Below are 21,945 nucleotides of genomic sequence, written 5' to 3' on the forward strand. Positions count from 1 at the left end.
CTCCCCGGCCCCGCCCCTCCAGGGCCGCCGTGCGCCGGGAGGAGAGGAAGGTCCTTTATTCCTATTGCTGGTGACAAAATCACGGGTGTACAAATACAGCGGCACCGGCGCCCGCGGGGACACCCCGGCCACCCAGGACAGCCCCGCGGCATTGCCACGGCCACGGGAGGAGGGTCCGGAGGGGACAGCACAGAGGAGTCCACGCGTCAGCAGCCCCAAGGCCACACTGTGAGAAATATAAGTGTCCTGCAACAGCACTGGGATCCAGGCAGGCGGAGAGGGCGTTTGCTGGTGTTTATTTTCCTGCTGCTGCAGAGGAAGAGGTGCTGACTCTTCCAGGCTGCCATTACTCGGCCCTGTCCTCGGCAAGGACAAGAGATGGCAGTGTTCAAGTCCGAGGGTCACAACCGACAGTGAGCCAGGCTCTGGGGTAGCACAAAGTAGCTCCATGTCACAGGACAGCAGGGCAGAAGACTGGGAAACAGCTGAAGAGGACGTGATGAAACACAAAGCTAAGAAGCAGAGTTGCTACATTTGGACCTTACTGCTTCACCCCCACCTTTCTCCTTCATTTCTGACTCCTAAACACTTGTTTCATTCTTCCTGAACCCTCAGATAATAGAATAAGCATCCCCAAGCACCAGAGAAGAGGCTGCTGCTTCTCTGCAACAAGAGACATTGAAAATCCTCAGGTAAACACACAAAGGAAGACACTTCCTACCAAAAACAGAGGACAAGGATAGAAGTACCCAGTCCATACAACAAGAGATCATCTTCCTTCACAAAGTGCAGTACGTATTCCACACTCAAGTTATGAAGATAGCTCTCCAGGAAGTTTGCTGGCATGGATCCAAAGCCCTTGCCTCAAAAATGGGAAAAAGAGGTCCTGGTACTAAGAGGACAAATACTGGAAAAACATACTATGAGTTTGTGGGTTTGGTCCCTTTTTAAAGTTTTGGGCAGAACTCAGTATGGTCCCAACTCTTTTCTTTTTCCAACTCAGCACACAACCTGAGAGAAGTCATCTTTGATACCTTTTCCCTTGCTCAAACTCCAACTGACACTGAAAGCATCTCCTTTGCCTGCAGCACCTGGCTAGGACTGACCATCCAACTGTCAAAGATGTGATCCCAGTGGAATTTCTTCCAACCGCATTCGCATGAGTAGCTTTGACCCATCATTAAAACACCAGAGCACACACTCCAGAAGGAAACTGGTCTGCTACACCATGTTTACCAAAGATATCATCCCTGCCACAAAGAAAAGAGGCTTTATAGAAAGTACATAAGAGAAAAGGAATGCTAGGAAAGCTACTAAAGTAGGGACAGGAGTCTGGAAATCCCCGACTTTCTGGATTACAATAAACTTTTTCAGCGCTGGGTTGCCCTGTTGTAGGGACTTTCTTTTTCCTGCAGCATGATTTTAGGGCAAAGACTTTTGATTTAGCAAAGCAAACAAACTCAGCTAAAAACCTCAGGGTGCCACTGCTGCCTGCAAGTCTCCCGCTTTCCCCCTAGTTCTCCCTTTTATTGCTGAATAGCTGACACATTCACCAGTGTGAAAGTAACCGCTTCAATGCCGTTTCCTCGTCTCTGCTGATGGCCAAGGACAGGAATTCCATTTTCCTACCGGGACCGAACACCGGCAGCGCGCTCCCGCCGCCAGCATCCGCTAGATGGCGCGCGCGCGCCCCCGCCGGGGTCCGCCCGCCCGGATCACGGGCCCATCTCCCTTTGAGGAACCTTTACACAGTGACGAGAGAAACAGATGGGAATCGTCACTCTTGTAAGGAAAGCAAGAGGTTGCTTCGTATAGGAAGTGTGATAAAAGTCGTTTAAAGGCACCTGGATTTATACTACATACAAAATACAGTTCAATATGCTAAAATTTGCCAGGGAATAACTAGTAGGCTTTTCAGACACTATTTCTGGACACTTTGGATGAAAAACACACTTCCAGGCAATTCTGCCTTGTGGTGAGTAACTTAAGAGCAAAGCAAATGCTTCCCACCTCAGCGGCACAGCATGAAGGCTGATGAAGGTGTTCATTGCAAGAGGCACCTTGAGCTCCACCTCACCATCTGCTTTAACTAATCCTCAAGATCCTAGACAAGATTGCATTAGTGCCCATGGAGATGCTGGAGGGGATTGATGGTAGCAGAATTGTTCTTCATCTTTCCATCAGGCAGACCTTGCCCCTCCACATTCCCAAGACATCTGTTGCAGTTGCTCGTGATTAATGCTCCACCCAGAACAGGTCATTTGTTGTGGTTAATAATAATAAAATATCTTCCTGAGAGCTGGAGATTCTTTCATGGCTGCCACCCCACACACTCACTCTGATGCCAGCTGATCTTCCACACCAAAGTTACTTTCACTAATCTGGAGGTAAAGGCAGTGGTTTCCTATTGCTGTCTATGTATTAACAGGCTCTGGGCTCTGATGCCCACCCCAATCAATCCTGCTAAAACACAAACTACGCTGAATCCCTCTTAACACAAGAGGTAACCACCGAGGAGTTAGGTTCTAACTGCCTCAAGAACAAATGGAACTAATATTAGGAAAGGTCTCCAGTCTAGACAGAACCTAACTCCCCTAACAAGAGACACAACTGACCAGCCCAGCACGGGGACAGGAAAAGTAGCAGTCTCGAGAGCCAGCAAAACTGGAAAAAAAGGGTTTTGATACTTGAGATTTTGCACAGTTGGGAGCTGGGCCCCAGCACAGCAACTGGCAAGACACAGGTCCTCCTCTTCCCACTGCATGATGCTATCTCCCATTGCCAGATCCCAAACACAGCTGTGGTATCAACCTCGGCAGCATGACTTCCTAAACCTTAAATAAGCAGCTGAGTAGGCAGAGCAGTGATGGGAACAATGAAAAAGAGAACCATGTACATTCTCACTTTCCAAGGATCCCACTCTATAACACTGAGTGATATGACCTGGGAAGCTTTTAGCTACTAATACCTCCACTGCAACAAAGCAAATAAGCTGGTGCTGCTCACAGCAACTCTGACAGACCAGTCAGGTTTACAAACATAGACTGAAGCCCAGGAAGCTCTGCTTCCTACTCATTTTTCAAGTGATTTTCCACATTCTCCCTTTTTCCTCTAAGCCCCACTACAGTGACACCTCCCCTCCAGCCCAGCCAGGCGGACAATGTGCTGTCCATCTAAAAAGCAATACATTCTGTAGCGAGAGCCAAAATTCCTGCACAAAGGGAAGAAGGAGAAATGGTAAATACAGTGAGATTAACTTCAGCTCTAAGGTTGACCCCTGATCTCCAAAATGCAACAGTTTGCTCACAAAAACTCAAACAGAAATGCTATCAGAGTGATAGCCCCCTTTTTCCCCTATCTCGTATCTCTAGTGAAATCTCTGGCAAAACACAGATTAAATGTTCTTGGGGGCAGCTCAGGACCCCAGAGGCAGATGGAATATTCCTGTACTGCTCAGAAGCTGAACTAGTCTCATTCCCACTGGAGAATATTGGGATGCACCCTAAAAAGCAATGTCAGCCACGCCACAAACAAAACCACTGCCACTGAAGAGATGATCTATCCAACAGAACAAAAGATCTGCTCTTCAAGCATCACTGGCTACTTGAAGGGGTTAAGATTTTCCTGCTAGGAAATAGCTTAACACAAACAATCTGACCTGATGAAAAAGGATATTCACCCAAGAGGTGAAACATCTGAAGCACTAAAGGTGCAACCTAACTATAAAAAGACTAAGAGCAATAATTGTCTAAGAGCACCTCTGATCACTGACCTAACCAAGGTTATCAAAAGATAGCCAGGAACAGAGAACGAGAGGCAGGATATGCTGACTGTCAGATAGAGAGGTGTTGCAGTGAGATTTCCTTTCAGGAGCTGTCATCTTTGCTTCATGTTCTCAGCCTCATGCATGGAGAAAAAGTTTGGCAAGAAGCCTTGTTGCCTGAGACAGCAACTCCAGTCCACTCCTGCACATCTGGAATGGTTAAGGGCATCACAGCATCCAGCAGACAGAATGATTACTGTCCTCCATTGTAAGCATAGTCGGCCTTGTTGTGCATAATCAACTTGTTGTCCACAAAGTAAAAGCTGTCCGAGCGCGTCTCATACGGGTTTTCAACCATCAGACGGACTGTGAAAGAGAAAGCTCCATTACATTCAACAGTCAGCCAGAGTCAGGATAAAAAGTACTCTGCCACTCCACTGGATTTACCAGGCTGATGCTCTACCCTACCCAAGGAAGAAGCAAACTGCTCTGCTGAGCACACTTCAAAGGCTGCAGCCTGCCCTTTCCTTTCTTCCTATTCACAAGACAAGTACTGTCAAAAGCAAACAGAGGTTTAATCAAGTAATCTCACTGAAAATAACCTTAGAAACTACCAGAGCTATGAGTGGAGCCGAGCAGCCATCATGTTTGTAAGCAGAAGGAGCTGGTTTGTGGCACTTCCCACATGTACACAGGCAGAGTGAAAACCTCACACCTTCCCCACAGACAGGCAGCCCCAGAAGGGCCCCTGTGCTCCTGCTCTATCCACCCCCTGAGGTCAAACATACCCTGCCCAATCTGTATTTGCAGAGATCTTAGGCTCAAAAACACACCTCAGGGAAGAGACAGTTCTGTTCTAAAGCAGGAGGCTCTAGCCCTAACAAACAAGCAAAGAAAACAGATGGATGGCTATAAAAAGAACCCTTTATTTGGGGTTTTGTTTTCTTCTGGGCTACATCATAATGTAGCATCAGGGCATCAGGCATGTCAGCCCTGTGACTGATCAGTTCTTGCAGCCTGTGACATAGCAGAGGTTGTTTTAGGCTTTCATTTTCAAAGGGGGAGACTTTGCAGCACCAATCTCTAATTCAGACAAGATTACACATTGCTAAACTGGGAACCTGTATCTGTTTGTTCCTGTCCCCTCAATCCCAGTCACAACTTCTTTCACAAGTAGAGGGAGAGAATGAGCAGATGCACACACAAACAAAACACCACTCAGTGTGGCAAAGAAGGTACTTACTAAGGTCTTCTGAGAGCTGAGGGAATTCATAAATGTGTTCACATGTGTTCCTGCTACTGGGGATGCAGAAGCCAAAATCAAAATCAAAGTTCTTCAGCAAGCGATCTCGGAAGTAATGTCTCTCAATCATTCGGAAGTTTGACACTGGCTTTTCTCCCACTGTGAATTCCACTCTGCATGGAAGAATCAGGAAAAAAACAGCTATTGGAAAGAACAGAGCCTTGGGCATGAGGCTACACAAGAGCTCTCTACAGAAAGAGAGAGTTTGATATTTGTAGTCTAAGATAGACTCTCTGAGTCTTCGACTCAATTTTGTTATAAACTGTCAAGTAACACTTTGTAAGCATCCAATTCTCCCTTCTTTCCATGAACTCATACTCACGTTGCACCAACAGTCCGAAGACGGAGAAACGCTGGGGTGAACTGGTACCGAACAAAGCGACCTGCACTTGCGTCCGGTTCACTGCTGTCATCTTCATCCTCCTCATCGTGCTCTAGAAAATGCACCAGCCTAGAGTTACTCTGCGCACAGTGTACATGTAAGGTGATACTGGCTACTGGATGTATCAGGACAAGCTGCCTACTGCTTAGGTACCAAGTGTAAACACATTTAATAACTGGTCTGAGACTTATACTGCCACTAAGTAAAAGAGAAAAAATTTGCCATAACAGCTGGCCCAGTCTTGGTGGCGCCAGAACTAGAGCCACCCCTCAATCTCACAGGATATCCCCCCTCACAATGCACATGAACTGATCTCTATTACAACCAGCCCAAAAAAGGAAGATTGCCAGTTGATAGTACTGTCCCATCCAACAATAATCACATTTTTATCACAAGTTTCTCAGCAGAGATAAACTCAGTCCTATGCTTAAAGGAGAGGAAGTTAGTCATTAGAACATATATAAAAGGACCTTTCTGCTGGGCTTGCATGGGTTCTGCATTGCAACCTCTCAGCTCTCTGAGTCTCTCTATTCTCCTTGCAACATTTGTATGCTGTACCTGAAGCAGATGGCTTAGCAATTTCAAACAGTACTGTTCCAGTTTCAAGGTCCCGGATCTTAAACCTGGTGAAGTCAATGTTGTAAATGTTGTCTTCAGGTTTGCATAAATAATCTAGAAGAGACAGAAAAAATACAGTAACATTTCAAAACACCTCTGACCACTTACCAAATGAATTTCTTTTTTTGTTAGCCCCAGCCCGATATGTTCTGCTCGTTGTTTTGCAGAAGCTTCATGAAAGCAGGACAAAATAAAGGATGTAAGAAACAAAGGCATGTTAAGTGCCAGGTAGCAGAGCAAGAAAGGGATGGGATCGAGACAGAAAAGCACAGATCAGCAGAGGAAAAACAGAAAAACAAAAAGCTTCAAACAAATCAAAACCCACAAACAACACAAAATCCCCCAAACTTTCTGGAAGTTGTACGGGAGCTGCCGGCGAGCACACCCCGAACCGCCGCGGCCAGCGCGCCCGAGCGTCCCCCGCCGGCAGCGCCGGGCCAGGCCCCACCGCTCCCACGCCAGGGGCCCGGCCCGGTCCGGTCCCGCCAGCCCGGCCGGCAGAGCCCCCGCTGCTCCGGGGACCGGCCCGCACTCACTCTCCGTCACCCGGCACAGCCCCAGGACGTGCTCGGGCCGGACGGTCTCCAGCGCCAGCAACTCGGACTCGGTCCAGGGTTGCCTCGGCGGCGCATCGGCCGATCCGCGTCGGCCCCGCAGGCGACTGAGCGGCCCCGCGGACCCCGGCGGCGGCTTCTTGTCCGGCCCCGGTGCCGCCGCCGCCCGCGCCCTGGAGCCGCTCATGGCCACTGCCAAGATGGCCGCCGCCCGCCTCGGTAGCTATGGGAGCGCGGGGCGGAGCGCCGTTGCCTGGCAACGCCGCGCTCGAAGCTCAGCAGGGCCCGCCGCGGCCGCGCCCGGATGGGTGACCCGAGAGCCCCGCACCGGGCACCGCCGGCGCGGCAGCCGCTACCTCCGGGGACGCAGCGGGACAGGCCGCCTAGGAAAGCTGAGTTACCCGAGGAAAAACTACACAAGGAACAAGCAAAACCAGCCCCTCTTCCCGCTGCCTCCGGCCGGCTGCCAGCCCGCGCCCCGCTCCCACACCACCGCCCAGTGAGCCGGTCGTCAGTCCTCGCTGGGCACCCAGGCCCGGGTACTGAAGGCACGGCCTGAACCCGCAGCGCAGCCGGTGACACAGAGCGCACGTATACGCCGAGAGCCCGTCTCAGGGGACGTAGGCAAGCACTTTTCGGGGAGCAGAAGCGTCAGCAAGAGGATGCCGTGGAGTGCACACCCCACTCCTGGCCGGGGACATCCCAGCTGCTGTCCGTGGGGAGCGGGACAGCAACAGGACCGCGTGCCCCTGGGTCAGTCAGTTTCATGACCACACACCGGAGGCAGACATTGGACGAGTCTCCCCAGCCTGGTGGGAGGAACTGGGGAGGTCCCACTTGGAGGGACTCACAGGAGCATCACATGGAGGAAAGAATGTGTTTCTTCCCAAAGAGGGGCAGCCCACCAGCCCGCAGCAGGCACGCAAGAGCTGCCAAGAGTCACCTCCAGCCCTCTGGGGAACTGGGGCAAGAACAACACACAGCTGCACCATCTTTTCAGACTCCAGCCAGCATTGAACATGCTCATGATGACCAGAAGCAGATTTTGAGCAGTGGTTTGTGACACTTGCTGTGGCTTGTGAGCAGCACATTCCTGCTACTGCCAGCCAAATGCTATTTCAAAAAAACCTGCCCACACCAGTGCTCCTAAATCCTCCTCACCGCATGGGCTTGGTCCCTCCATCCCGTGCCCTAAGGAAGGACAGATGCAGGCCTTCTGGAAAAGCACCTTCTCTGCCTGGGGCCAGGGTCCCTTGTCCCCTGGAGAAGGCACCTAGAGCACAAAGCTGCTGCTTTCTCTCTGCTCCAGCCGCATCCACCTCTGACAGGGTTTCACGCTGAAGGCGGGGCAGTTTACAAAGCCCCAGAAGGCAGATTACATCTCTCTGGTGCTCCAGCTCTGAGCAGGAAGCAACAAGGTTCACATCAGCACTTTTAAGAGGATGTTGTACCATTCAATTTGCACTTAATCACTCAAAACAACTGGCTAGAGATCACCAGGGCTGTACTGGAGGCAGCAGCAGGATGTTACCTTGCAGTCAGTCAGGCTCAGCCTCCCTCACATGGGTGTAAACCAGAGGGGGCTCCTCTGCCCCTTCCACCAGAAAAAGAGGGACCATCTCATCCAAGTGACAATATAATTTTGTTTATTTTCCTTTAGCACACTGCTGGTTAAACTGCCAGACAGTAGACTTCAGAACATTTCCTCAACCAAACATCCTGGGGAAATTTAAAAATAAAACTGCTACCATGTACCAAAGATAAAATAACCCACCTCCATGCCCATCTTCTCCCCCAAACTAATCCCTGCAAAGCCGATGCAATCAGAAATAGATATCTGTGCTTTTCACCCAGGGCCCAAGCTCGCTGCAAAACAAACTAAAAAAATGTCACTGCAAGTTGTTGTAACACAAAGCAATGGGCAGTAAAATAAAAAATCCACCTCAAAACCACTTTGTACTGGTGACACGTACAGATGGAGATTTGTCCCCACACTGCTTCAGCCTTTACAGACAGCTTAGACCTGCAGCTTTAAGTAGTTTGTGATGTGTCCTTAATGCCAGTGGCACAGGTCACTTCCACACATCCACAGCCAGGCACTACGGAATGGTGGGATCATGTGCCAACACTGACTGCTGCTACACCAACAGGAACCAAACACCAGCACCACCTCTCACAGTCCTGGCTGCTGCCTCCTGGCACGAAGCACAGATCCTGCCTCTGCTCTCACAGGCTCTGGGGCTGCTTTACCAACCCAGCTGCTTGTCAACTGGGAAAGCCCTGAATGCACAAAGCCCTCAAGGAAACCACAAAAAATTCAAGCCCCCACTCGCCAGCAAGTTTCCAGCCACCGCTTCACTCCAGAACTCCAGCTCAGGAACTGCCACAGTGTGACAGAACAGCCATGGTAGCACAGGAGAGCACATCCCCATTAAGTGTGACTGGGAACAACTCTGCATTTCCTGGATTCACACTCTCCCCAGCTAGACTGGTTCAAGCTGTACTTTGCCCCTTCCCACCAAATCTCCATCACACAAACCCTTTAGCAGAGACCTTTGATGTTTGCAAGAGATTATTCACATTTTCTAATCAGCCAGCACAATTTCTAGGAGGGAGGAAAGCACTTGCTCTGTTGATTTTTTTTTTAAAGCACTTTTTAGGAAAAAAAAAATCAAAACCTATCAATAACCTGCAGTAGCATCCCACCAATCACACTGGGGACAGCATCATCACATCCCTCCCCCCCCCCCATCTTTCCCTCAATCTCCAAAAATAGTATTTAATATACAGCAATAAACTCTGAGCAAGCCAGAGTCCCGGAAGACATGGACCTGCTTTCACCTCTCCCATCCAGCCCAGCACCTTTCAATGCTACAATACTCCTGGGTCAAATCCATTTGGATCCAAAGTGAATGCACATGCCCCAGACCCGCTGGGCAGCATGAAGCAGGGGTGCAGCACAGGAGGCCCATCCGTGTGATCAATTTCTGAGCCTTCACAGCTCCAGCCTGGTGTGTTTGTGCTGTTGAGAATACTTGTGTGAGCCTGTTCGGGACCAGCCAGTGGAGACAGACTGGTGGAACCAGGCTGACATTAAAATAGCATCCTTGAATTGTATTAGGCTTTGGCATTTGTTGTGGAGATGCAGAAGTGCCAGTAGGTAAATTAGCAGTTCCCATTTCCCTTGGATTTTCAGCAAGAATATTTCCCTCCCCACCATAAGTGCAAGAAGAAGACCGATCTCTCCCACATCTGAACATCAAACAGAGCCTGCAACACTTGATACTTTCACAGCTGCTCAGAGTCTGTCTCACATCAAGGGCTGAAGCTGCTCTCATGGCCCTCTCCCTCCTGCTATTTTCTATCAGCAACAGGCTTGTTCAGCCCATAGTTCCTGTAGCAAGACACTTCCCTGGCTATTGCAATCCCATTTCAACTTAAAGGCCAAGGCACAGGTCCCTGCTCTGTTCAGACCTAAGCAGCACAGGGCAAGCCCTCAGCAAGTAAATCAGGGGTGCAGGACCCCCCAAGTCCCACTCTGCACCCAGAAGCTGTAAGTGCCATATAAGTACCAGGACCCAGCGTGACTCACTCAGCTCTGAACTGCACAGACAGCCAGGCACCGGACTGTCTGGAAGTTCTCCATCCTGCCTTCAGGAGATTTCTGGGGGAGATCAGACCTGAAGGAGCTCTTCCAGTTCTTCTATCCCTTGCTAGACTTTCCTTCAATTGACTTTAAGGGCTGGAAATAAAGATACTTGCTCACAGTTCTCTGCTTCAGCTGTGACCTCCAGAGATGGCATCCAGGGACAGGGAGACAGTCCCCAGCTGATCACAAGGGCAGGGAATGCCTGTCCCTTGAAAAAAACCCCAAAACTCAGAAGCTCCTTAAAAAAAAAGAAGCCCCTTCAAATAGACTTTTATTTAAAGCCTGAGAGAAAGGCACCAAAAAGAGAAGGGAATTCATTTGGCTTTCTGTTCACTGCCACCTGGGACACTCAAAAGGGTCAGAGATGTTTAGTCACACACAGAGAAGACTTCAATGGCCTGCCTTGAAGGAGGGGCTGATGGGACAATTAAAATAAGCTTTGAAACCACTATGCTGAGGCTGGATCCAGGCCTGGAACATGACAGACAGTGATTTTCCCTTTATTAAGTGGAAGTGTTATTGAAATTGCCTCATCTGCCCCTCCCTACACAACATTAATCAAGCCAGGGTCTGTTCTGACCCAGCTCCCCACACTGCTGCACTCCATCTGCCTGCTGCTGGGAGGAATCAGCACAAACAGGCTCGTCTCTAACCTATCTCAATTAAACGTCTTGGATATTCCCTCAAACACCCATTCTGGAAAGCCACAGCCAGCCCAAATTTTTCTTTCCATGGTCAGGACGAGGTACCTTGTCACACCCCTCCATCTGGCTTGCAGATACTAGACAGAGATGGCCAGAGGAGCTGGAGTACTCCATTCCCAGAAAGGTGCTGACTGGCCATCCCCCACCATCCTCAGTGCTCCCACACGGTTTGTTTGAAGGCTCCTTTCAAAACAAAACTGCCAGGAGGGGAGGGACCAGGAAGGAAACTGCTCATAGTTTCCTCAACAGGGTCAGGAGCCCCCCAGAAACCAGCTCTGTAGTGAGAAAGATGCATAAAACCAGTCAAAACAACTAAACTGAAGCCATGAAGGATGAACTATTTCTCCTCCCTATTCTTATTCAAATAAGACAAATTCATTTGAACTGAACAACTGGAACAAACCAGATCACACCGTGAACAGCTCTGCCTTGGGGCAGTTGATAGCACCAAATGGGTGCCCTGGATGCCAGGAGAGGCTGAGATGACCTATCCTAGAAGACTTGTCTCCAACTTCTGCACGTCTAAACACACACCCTTTCTCCCATGGTAGGTAAGGTGCTGAGATTACTGGGTGAGCCACAAAAAGCTGAGTGATTCCTTGCTTCAAGGATGCTCAAATAAAATGCACCCTAAAAGGCCTGGAGGAGAGCAGCTCCTTAGAGAGATGCTTGCCTTCAACCCCAGGTTCTTTGCTTAACAAATCAGCATAGTTCATGGTTCTCAAAACTGATAAAGATATAAATGTCTCTTCACTCCAATTAGAGCAATCCCAAAACCGCTGGAAAATCCCTGCAGGCACTGTCACTGAACAAATCTGAGCTCATATTTTATAATAGTTTCATAAATATTAGGATTTTAATAGTAGCTAGAAGATGAAGCAGACAACTTCAAGCTTACTACTTTTCATCCTAAGGTTTGCTCTTCAAGATCTGCTCTCTCTAAAGCCTGTCTTCTCCTTTAACTGGGGCAAGGACTCTCTTGCCTCTCTCCCAAACTAGCTGTTGTTACCCTTTGTTCAGCTGGACAGAAGGTAATTAAAGTCCTGCTTGTTTTTCAGCTCAGATACAGAACAGGGTCAGGCCTATAGCAGTGATGTGTGCGATCAGAAAGTCAAGGTTCAGAAGCACTGATGCAGAGAGCAGTGTTTTGTCACCTCCCCCAGCTCCCACTCTGGAGCCCCTGAGCTGACAGCTCTGATCACAGCTTGAGGGTCAGGAGGAAGTGAAGGCTTCAGCTGCCTGGGCCCAGCAGGACAGAAAAGGCTGCTCCTCCAGTTCCCTTTCCAGAAACTCAGTAATTCTGCTGACCGTGCTCAGCCCTAAGAAAGGCTAACTCACTGCAGGGGATCAAACCCAGGAACAACTGCTAGGAAAATGCAGGCCCAGAGAGGCAGAGCAGCACAGAGGTCACCACTCAGTGCCACTGCTCCGGGGAAAGACAGAACACTTCTGATGACAATGGAGAGAGCATGAGGTAAAGTGCTCTGTGAGCCCACAGCTCAGCAGCATGAAAGCTGATATGCAAAAACCCAACCCTGCCTGGGACAGATCCTGCTCCAGCACAGAACATCTCCCTCCTGGCCAGCCGGAAGTCCTCAGCATGTTGGAGGCCAAGACCGTGAGAAGGAAGTTCCTCAGAGCCTGCAGCTCTGGACCAGCAGGTGCAGCAGTGGCTTTCACTCTGATCAGCCTCTGTCAGGCAGGCACAGGCTCTGCATGCAGAAACAGAAGCCTCTTGCAGAAATATCCCTGGGGGAAGCAAATGACCTTGTCTCCAGTGCTCTGCTCACTTCCAGATCTCTGGATGACAACGAATCCCCTTGCTCTGCAGGACTGAAATGTTGGACATCTGCCCCTTCACTACAGTGCCTGGATATGCAAAAGGCCAAGCTCACACACTGCAAACACTGACCAGTTGCACTTCTCACTGCCACAGGCAAGGCTGCTCCCTACAGAGGGAATGAGAGACCACAGGGAGCATTCACCAGGTTGCTCTGCTCTGTCCTACGGCACAGGTTTCTTAAGAGTCACAGACAAGGGAGCTCACCATTAGGAAGGTCAAGGAACAAGTCCCAAACCTCCTCTCTAGTTCACCTGATTCTCAGCTTCTTCCAAAGAAGAGGTCACTTGCTAGAAAGGGCAAAACAAGGAACTGGGATTAAAACAAAACATTTGAAAATAAAAGGATATTAAAGGAAACAAAAGCCATAATCAATACAGAAAACAAGTGCATCTGATCAGACACTAACAATGTCAGCCTCTTGCAGGCTACAGCAGAATCCCTCTGCGATGGAACAAACATTACAATTGCCAAACTAGGAAAGTCTCTCCCAACTGGTGCAGCAAATCAGGCCAGATAAATCCCTCTGCTCCTGGCACAGCTTGCAGTCTTAGGAGGGGACCGTCTCCACGGAGGCTGGGCTGGAGCCTTGGTATTTTTATGCAGATGAGTACCATCCATCATGTTGCACACATTCAGGGAGATGCTGAGCCAGGCTCTGTCCTCCGTAGTCACTTGACACCCAACAGCACCACATTTCCACACTCCTGAACAAAATGTGTACTCTGGCCTTGTTTTAAGAATTGTTTTCCTGCTTAAGGAATCATATTCCACCCAGTAAAGGCAAAGATCTTACAGCACATGGCTTTCTCTCAGTGTGGGACATGGCCCAGGACTGGTAGCATCAGCTTTCAATGGCCCAATACACAGCCAGCCAGGACTCAGTTCACTCTTGGATGCCCCAGGGAGAATCAGAGGCTGCACAAGGTGCGAAGGGGAAGGCAAGGGCCTTGCTGCTTGCTGGCAGGGAGAAAGTAAGCTCCCTCTTACCTGGACCTGCTATTCATTGCTATTCATTCCAAGTGAATCTTTTTTTTTTTTCCTTAAGTTATGAACAATATGGAGAAATTGAAAGCAACCATATTTGGTCCAACTCCTTCCCTCCCAGCCCCTGGGCTGATGCACTGTGGGGCTTGCTCTCACAATCGGCAGAGGCAGAAGAGGGTAGGAATGAAGACACCAAAGGCCACCAATATAGGAAACATGAGGCTGCTGTTGTCTGAGGCGTAGGGGTTTGGTGTGCGTGGGCCTGACTGAACCCGGTTCTTATTTGCCTGTTTTTTGACACTGGAGCCATCATCATATTCATCTTCATCATCATCTTCCTCTTTTTTCTCCAGACCTGGGTGTGGCTGCAGCTTTGGAACATCTGTTGAACAAGACAAAAGGTTGCAAGCAGGCAGGATGTAAATTAGGAGATCACTCAACACACTTCCTTCCCCTCTACCCGATCCAACATGAACATCGGCAAGAGGGCACCAGAGACCACATCAAAACCACAACCAGGACACCCCAGAAGAGAGGAACATCTACCACAGAGGATCACATCACTATTTCTTTTCTTCACAAGATAAGAGCATTCAAGGATGCAGCCTGCAGAAATACTACATCCTCCCATACTATCTACATGTCACACGGACAAGTTAATGCACAACAGCACACTTAGGGCACACATTCAGATACTGCAGCTGCTCAGTAAGATCTAGTCAAGAACAAGCACCTGCTGCCTGCAGGATCAGCAGATACAGGTGCAAACAGGAATGGGAACAATCCTTTCCATAAACAGTCCTACTCCACATCACTGCATCCCCCAAGCCTAGAGCTATGAGAGCAGCATGGCCAAGCCCCACTCAATTCCAGCCTTCTGAGCCTGGGGCGTGAGCTGCAGGTGCCACCTGGCCACAAAGTTCTTACCGAATCTTCAACAGCATCTGATAATCCCTGACTAATAGTAAAGCAAATTGATGTTTTGATCAGAGAGGGATCCTAAACCCTCCCAGGTCAGGAGCTAGAGGGGCTTCAATTCCAGCTCATTTATAAAGAGAGTGATGAAAGAACAAGGACTTTTCCAGCACTCCCCAGAGCTATTCAGAGGAACTGGTATCTGGGAAAAAACACTGCCTTGTCCTCAAGCTGAGAAGGCAAAACAAAGCTCCAGGTAAGAAATACGTAACCACTAGCTAAAATAACTGTAAATTATTTGTCTGCAGGGTTGCTGCTGACATCCAAGGCCAGAGGGTATTTATCTGTAGCTATAAGCTGAGACTGACCAGACATGTTCCCTTCTCCTCTACCCCATATACAGGAAATTCCAAAACAATTTGATTTTTCTCATTCCAAAATGACACAAGCTTTGTGACTTAGAGGAGAACGAGGACAGTACACACCTACTTCATTCTGCAACTGCGCTCTGTGGGAACTCAGTGAAAGAGAAACAATTTTGGCAGATGTGGGTCAGCAAGAACTATGATCTCATAGTCTAAGAAGCAACAGGCTGCTCTCCAATGGGGAAGAGCCTTCTGGCTCAGAAACTGTGCTTACCTTCCACTGTTCCCTGCAGGATGTATAGGGCACAGATTTTTGGATTGTCATAGTAGCCCTAGTAAAAGCAAAGGCAGAAGTCAGTGCTGCAGCTCTGAGACAAGGAATAGCCTCCCCACCTACCAACACCTCTCCTCCTCCAGCCCACAGCTGCACCACGTGACTGGGGAAGAAGGGTAAAGAGAAGATAAAGGCTCCGCCCTGAAAAGCCTATTACCTTTACAAACTCAATGTGGAGCTTTCCTGTGAATGTTGAAACCTCTCCCTGGACACTCAGTTTTCCCTTTTTGATACTCATGGGAATGATCTCATCGTGAGCTGTGCTGTGTCCAACTCTGTCAAAAATGTCCAAGTCTTTCACCACCACGTGGCCATTCAAGCGAACATCAAACACCTTCAGGGTGGAAGAAATGACAGAGTCAGAACAGACTCAGGCACGTGACAGTTGAAATGGGAACAGAACAGGAAAGGTCTCTGCTTTTTATGCACCCAGGACCAGAAAGCATTTTAACATGCACTGGCCCACTCCTTTGGGAAGGATTCAGAGCCCAAAAGCAGCCAGGTAAAGACACTAAAGCATTAACAATGCTTTCAAATACCCCGAAATCAGCTTCCTCCTTTTAAAACACCCCCTACATCTGCTTCAGACCTGAGGCAGCACAGTTTTATTCTGGTTTATTCACGCTTCTCTTTCACAACTTTTCTCCTGTCTGAAGACCTGCTCCTACCACCCTGGGGTGGCTGTGACACACCACACCCTAGGGGAATGAAGCCATTTTTAACTAACAGCCTGCAGCAGAACAGAGAATAGGAAACAAGCTGTTGAGGAACACAGGGTTTGAAGGAGGTAAAATGTTTAACTACTAACCACATCTGTGAATTCAGAGTGAAAGTCCTCCTCAGGGCTGTAATGACTCAAACTTCATGCAGCACCTGGGGAATCCCAGCAGAACCACATGAAGGAAGAGGAACCAAAGATGCCTCAGCCCTTCAGTTTAATCTGAGGCTGCTCTTTGCATCCGTTCTGTAAGCAAGCCCCACCAGTTCTGTTCCCTGAAATACTTCTCTGGCAGGAAGGCAGCACAGTGCTTATGGAGATCAGCCCTAAAGAAGCTGATGGAGTCAGAGGAAAGCCAAACTAAAACACAAACCACTCCTACCCCATTTTATCACAGGGCTTTTAGTTCTGTTTGCTTCTGTTTCCACTCTTATACATGGGGGATTTCAAAAGTGGACAAGGATTATTCTTCTCCAAAGAGCAAAAAGCAGTTGAATTTAACTCTGCTTTCAGGATCAGACTGAATCAGTATCAAGTCTTGTTACATTCGTAAAAATTGTTTTGAGTAGGCTATTTAACCCAATCACCTCCCTGCTTCAATCTATGCAATACTTCCTCCAGCATAACTGTGCTGTCAAGTCAGAAGCAAGTGTTCAAGGAAAAGCAAAAAAACTTCTCAAAGCCACCACAGCCTAAAGAGGTCATAAAACTCTACTGCTACTTATGTTTAGTTGCACACATTTGTTTGAGTACTCTGAAATGAAATTTTCCAGTCCAACTGTATAGCTGGAATGTGGAAGAGAGCTCTAAATGTTCAGAACCTGTGAGAGGTTAGGACCTAAGTTAACAGCTAGTGCTTTACTTCACTCCTTCCTCCAGCATGCAAAGCAGCAGAGGCAACCTGAGCCCACACAGTCTTAGTCAGGAACTCACATCAGAGGCGCACAAGGAGCTATTGCTTACCTTCTGTTGAGACTGTGCAAAATACACCTCTGCAAACTTCAACACCAGCACATAGTCACCCTCCTCCTTGATGGGAACTTCATAGCCAAAGGTTTCCTCATTGTAACGCTCTGTCTGGTACAGAATCTGGTCTTCCGCATTGGATCGCAAGATTGGCAGTTTCATGCCATAGTCAGAAGCTGCATTTCGAGCACAAAAGGGTGAGAGGAAGGGTTACATTCTGAGGAAGAAACACTTTATATACTCTTGAAGTGCTTAACTCCATCAGTGGCACTAGCACTCACACCGTGTCAGACCCATCTCCCCTGCTTGCTCTGATCAGGTGGCAGCACTACCAGAGCAGAAGCACAGGAAGTCAAAGCCTCGAAATTCAAGAAATGTAGGAAAACAGGTCTGGAGATCTGCTGCAATCTAAGACACAGTAAGCTTACTCACACCACTTCAGAAAGAAAAGCCTGTTTCAAAAACATTACACAAAGCCAAAGGACTTGGCCACTGGCGCTTGCTTTAAAGACGAAAAACACCTAGAATATTTTTACAATATTTTCAAATTTCAAACCCAAGTACAAAACTAAAACAGTTAGCATAGGACTGACTCAACTCATTGACACAACAGATTTGAAGTTAGCAGTTGATTGCATCAGGTTTTAGAGACTCATCCCCCTCAACTAAGAACCTGGGTAATGGCAGAAGAGTGAAAAGTATTAGGCATCTTACAAAGCCCTTTCTTCTCACCACAGCCCCACAATACCTGTCAGCATAAAGATGGGATGAAGGAAGCAAGAAAGATACACAAGCATTTCAAGAGCACCAGTAGCTCCTTCAGCTGATGTTCTCAGAGCCATCCAGCTGAAATGGGTGCTGTCTGCGGGCATCTGAAGAGCCCCCTGAGAAGGGCCCAGACACCACTCCCAAAGAGGACAACTGACAAAATAAGAGAAATCACAAAATTTGCCTCTTTTCAGTGTTTCACCACCTCTACAGCAGCCCCCAAAAACTTTAACCCCACTTGGTATGCTATTGTGTCAGGGTTCCTGTATAATGCAAACTGATGCAATGCCTGCAGAGCTGCACACCAAACAATTCCCCAGCGAAGCAGGAGGGAAGACTGTGGACACCATCCAGACAAAGTTCTCTGCTGACACTTACCTCTTCCACCCCCATTTCCATGGGAACAGACACTGCATTGGCCGAGATAAAGCAAGAACTACTAACCCAGTGCACATTGCCAAAGACAGAGCCAATGCAAACGAGTGAGAGGAAATTAATGCCAGTTCTTAGTCTCCTGTTTCACAGAGAGCTGCTCAGGCAATTTTCCACTTCTCTTTACCATTCAAACTTGGGCATGAAGACTGAAGACTAACCACCAGAAATACAGAGGGTGAAAAGTTTAACCTGTCCTCCCACACAGGTATTTCTGGCCAACTACGGATTACAATGATAGCAAACCAAGGACTCCACAGAAGCCAGCTCCTATTAAAGGAAAGAAAGTCCTTCCATAGGCAAGAAGGTAACTGGAAAGGAAGACCTGTCACCTGCATGTCAGAGCTCTGTTGACAGAGCTGTGGAGGCAAGATGGGTTTTACAGCACGCTGGGTGCTCACTGGGAGTGAGCAGTACACACCAAGCTGTAACTCTAATATGTTTGGCACCTGCCTATTCTGTAATTGCCATCAGCACAGTCACTCCTTTAGGGCACAGCAGCTGAACGGAGGCTTGAAAAAAAAAAGTTTTCATTTACTCAGAGGCAATACAGCCCAGAATTACTACTCCTAGGTCATTTCCTCCCAGTCAGCCATATATTTCTGCTGTAGCCCTTACATGTCTAACACCACAGAGAAGAGCCCAGAGCAAACAAACAATGGTGCGATAAAAAAGCCATTGAGGGAAAGGCAGCTGAGAGTTCAAAGGGGTAAAGTCTCCACTGTGCCTGGCACCACTGGCTGAAGCAGGATTACTCTAACAGCCTGCTGCTCAGAGGAGACACCACAGGCTTTCCACAAAGTCACAATGTACTTGAAAAAGACCTTTTTTTCTCCTCAACTCAAAAATAAATAGTTCAAGTCCACAAGGATATTCAAGTCACACATGTGAAAGGTCTACAAAGGGAAGCTGACCTACAGTGATCAAGGCACCTTGTGTGACTGGGGCAGCAGCTTCCACGGGTGTGAAAAACTGTATTAGAATTTAAATATGACCTCCACTGTATCCACTGTGTCCAAACGGCTCTCCATTTGGGATGCCACTCATGCAGGGTAAGCAATAGCAGTTCCAGCTGTATAGCACAGGAAAATCCTCACCATCCTACACAGAAACAGCAAAGGTTAGACTCAAAAGCCAACAGAGAGCTCATCTTCTCCACATTCCACCACTCACCTGTAACTGGCAGCAGAGCAGCTCAGCATAGCTAGCTTTTCAATATATTAGTGAATCGACTACGTTTGGGTGCACCAATTACCAGAAACATGCACAATTCAACTGTGGTGCTCTCAGGGGAAGTAGGAAAAGGTAACCCAAGTGCAATATTAGTTCTCGATCCTGTCCTAAATGGTAGGCTGAAGATTTTACTGACTTGGTAGTTAGAGCAGCCGATGATATCCCATCTGCCTCTACTTCTGCTCGTGTCCCTGCCCTTGAATAACCAGCCACAGCTGGGGTATGGAGCAGACCAGCCGCGGCTGCACCTTCTCCCTGCTGGGCCCAGCACTGGGGCTCCAGCGAGCAGCCTGTGCTCTTCGCTGTGGGGACCAGAATGCTGCAAGCATCTGCTCACATCGTGCGCGACCCGGATCCGGCTGCAAAGGGCTGGAAAAGCTTGTTCCCACTGCACCGAGCGCGCTGCGCACTGGGCTGCGAACTGGAGGATCCTGCTGTGGAACCCAGGCTCTTCGGTGGAAAACGATAGAAAAAAAGAGACCGGCGGGCGCACGCGGCCGGGTTGGCAGCTTGACCGCTCCCGCCGCCTTTCCAGCCGAAATCCCACTCCAGCCCTCGCGGAGCCACTTCCCCTCCGGCATTACACAACCCCGCAGGCCGAGGCCAGGAACACCATTCCGCAGGGCTCATCCCACCGACTCTGGGGCCCCGGGCCCGCACCGCCACGGGGAGGGGAGATGCAGCCCCAGTTGGGCCCTGCGTGAGGACGAGGGTGGCCGCGGTCCCGCGGGTGACAAGTGCCGGCGCTGCCTTCGGGCCATGACCGTCCCCGGGCGGCTGGAGGAGAGGAGCCCCCGCCGTCCTGCGGGGACACCGACCGATCCGCCGGGGCTGCAGCGGGCAGGACGGCGCCGGGGGCGCGCGGATCCCGGACCCCGCCGGCACAGCGGGGCCTCACCACCTCGGCGAAGCGGAGCCGAGCGGGACCCCCGGGCAGTCCAGCCGAAACCCCCCGGCCCCGGCGTGTCCCCCGCCCTCACCTCGGCCCACGCGGCCCTCGAGTGGGTCCTTGCGGAAGTGGATACCATTCACGTCCACATGGGCATCACCGCCCGCGTTGACGGCCCAGACAACGCTGTCGGCAATGCCGCCAGCCGCCCCCCGCAGCAGCAGCAGCGGCGGCAGCAGCAGCAGCGGCAGCACGGACGGCGGCAGCGGCACCCCGCGCACACCGGCGCCCACCATGTCGGGCTCCCGGCGCCGTGCCCGCCCCTTCCTGCCGCCGACAGGGGGCGGATTACCCCGCTGCCGGGGCGGGACGAGCGCCGACCAATCCGTGCGCCGAAACGAGAATATTAATTACCTGCCTGCCTGCCATTAGACGATCGCGGGCCTGTATCTACATATTCATAAGGCGGCAGGCCAATGAGCGGCGGCGATGGGCGGGTTGTGCTGAGCGGCGCGGGAAGGGCGGCGGGAGCGGCGCGGGGAGCCGGTACCTGCGGGCCGGGGTGCCCGGGGTCGAGTACCGCCCGCCTAGGGAGCTGAGCGGGTGTGGAACCGGCTCCCCAGGAAGGAGTGGTGGGGACGGACGAGGCTCCCAAGCGCCATGTCCGCAGCGGGGACAGCCCGGCGAGCTGCCCTGAGCGCCGGCCGCCGGAAGGCAGAGCCCGCCCCTCCGCGCCGCCAATCGCGGGGCTCCAGCGCGGCGGAACGCGGAGCACGGTGGGGCGGTGGCGGGAAGCACAGATGGAAGATTGCTGGGGGAGCGGGCGGCGCTGCGGCAGCGCGGACCGGAGCGGACCCGGTGTGGTGGGAGAAGGGGCTGGGAGCAGAGCTGGGGCAGCGGGAGCTCCGTCGCCGTCGGGGGCGGCTCTTCGCCGAGTCCCGGTAGCTCCGTGCCCGCTGTGCTGTGAATAGCAGCTCCCAAGGCCGGCTCGTTGACTTGGCAGAACACGCTGGTTCTCCCCTTCGCCCCTGCCACGGAGTAAGGGAAAAGGCATCTGCCGCCCGCCCGGTAAGGACCGAAGCGGCCGGTGGCGTGCAAGCACCTTGCACCACAAAAATCTGCCTGAGAAGCAAAGCGGCCAGTGAAGGAAAAGGCGGGGAGGTGACCGTGACACTGCCAGGGACCTGATCCCTGGCTTGCACTTTATAGGAGAATGTAAAGTCCTGGGGTTTTTTTTCTGGAGGACCTTAGCAAGGTCTTGGGTGGCTGGAGTGAGATATGCCAGATGGAGGTCGAATGAAACTCACTCCCTACGCGGTGGGGGAACAAATAACTTAATGTTTGCCCTTCTGTCTGATCACGGTGTTCCTTGAGGCATCAGATACCAGCCAGGCCTCAGGTCTGTGCTCCTGGCACTGGCTGCATTAGCAGTGGCTGCTTCTAAGTCCCAGTGATGTTTTATTAATTCAAGTCTTTCACAAAGCATTTGCTTTTATAAATAAAGACTTGGTACTGCAGACTGAGA

At 50.3% G+C, this 21,945-nt stretch overlaps 2 protein-coding genes across 3 annotated transcripts; both read right to left on the reverse strand.

Annotated features, from left to right (window-relative positions):
- Nucleotides 1-40: 40 nt before the first annotated feature.
- Nucleotides 41-6,841, reverse strand: UNC119B (unc-119 lipid binding chaperone B). The gene is made up of 5 exons (XM_069030682.1): nucleotides 6,603-6,841; nucleotides 6,007-6,120; nucleotides 5,389-5,500; nucleotides 5,007-5,179; nucleotides 41-4,129 (listed from the first exon to the last, which is right to left on the reverse strand). Exons 1-5 carry the CDS (start codon nucleotides 6,805-6,807, stop codon nucleotides 4,017-4,019), a joined length of 717 nt encoding a protein of 238 aa, XP_068886783.1. The 5' UTR covers nucleotides 6,808-6,841; the 3' UTR covers nucleotides 41-4,016.
- Nucleotides 6,842-13,863: 7,022 nt separating this feature from the next.
- On the reverse strand, nucleotides 13,864-20,758 carry MLEC (malectin). 2 transcript variants are annotated; one of them, XM_069030680.1, is made up of 5 exons: nucleotides 20,512-20,758; nucleotides 17,096-17,274; nucleotides 15,572-15,748; nucleotides 15,355-15,412; nucleotides 13,864-14,182 (listed from the first exon to the last, which is right to left on the reverse strand). In XM_069030680.1, exons 1-5 carry the CDS (start codon nucleotides 20,714-20,716, stop codon nucleotides 13,953-13,955), a joined length of 849 nt encoding a protein of 282 aa, XP_068886781.1. In that variant the 5' UTR covers nucleotides 20,717-20,758; the 3' UTR covers nucleotides 13,864-13,952. The 2 variants fall into 2 exon arrangements, with proteins under 2 accessions (XP_068886781.1, XP_068886782.1); XM_069030681.1 differs by lacking the exon at nucleotides 20,512-20,758 and adding an exon at nucleotides 19,472-19,672.
- Between the last annotated feature and the right edge of the window lie 1,187 nt (nucleotides 20,759-21,945).

The sequence above is a fragment of the Aphelocoma coerulescens genome, chromosome 15, assembly GCF_041296385.1.
Source record: "Aphelocoma coerulescens isolate FSJ_1873_10779 chromosome 15, UR_Acoe_1.0, whole genome shotgun sequence".
Taxonomy (NCBI): domain Eukaryota; kingdom Metazoa; phylum Chordata; class Aves; order Passeriformes; family Corvidae; genus Aphelocoma; species Aphelocoma coerulescens.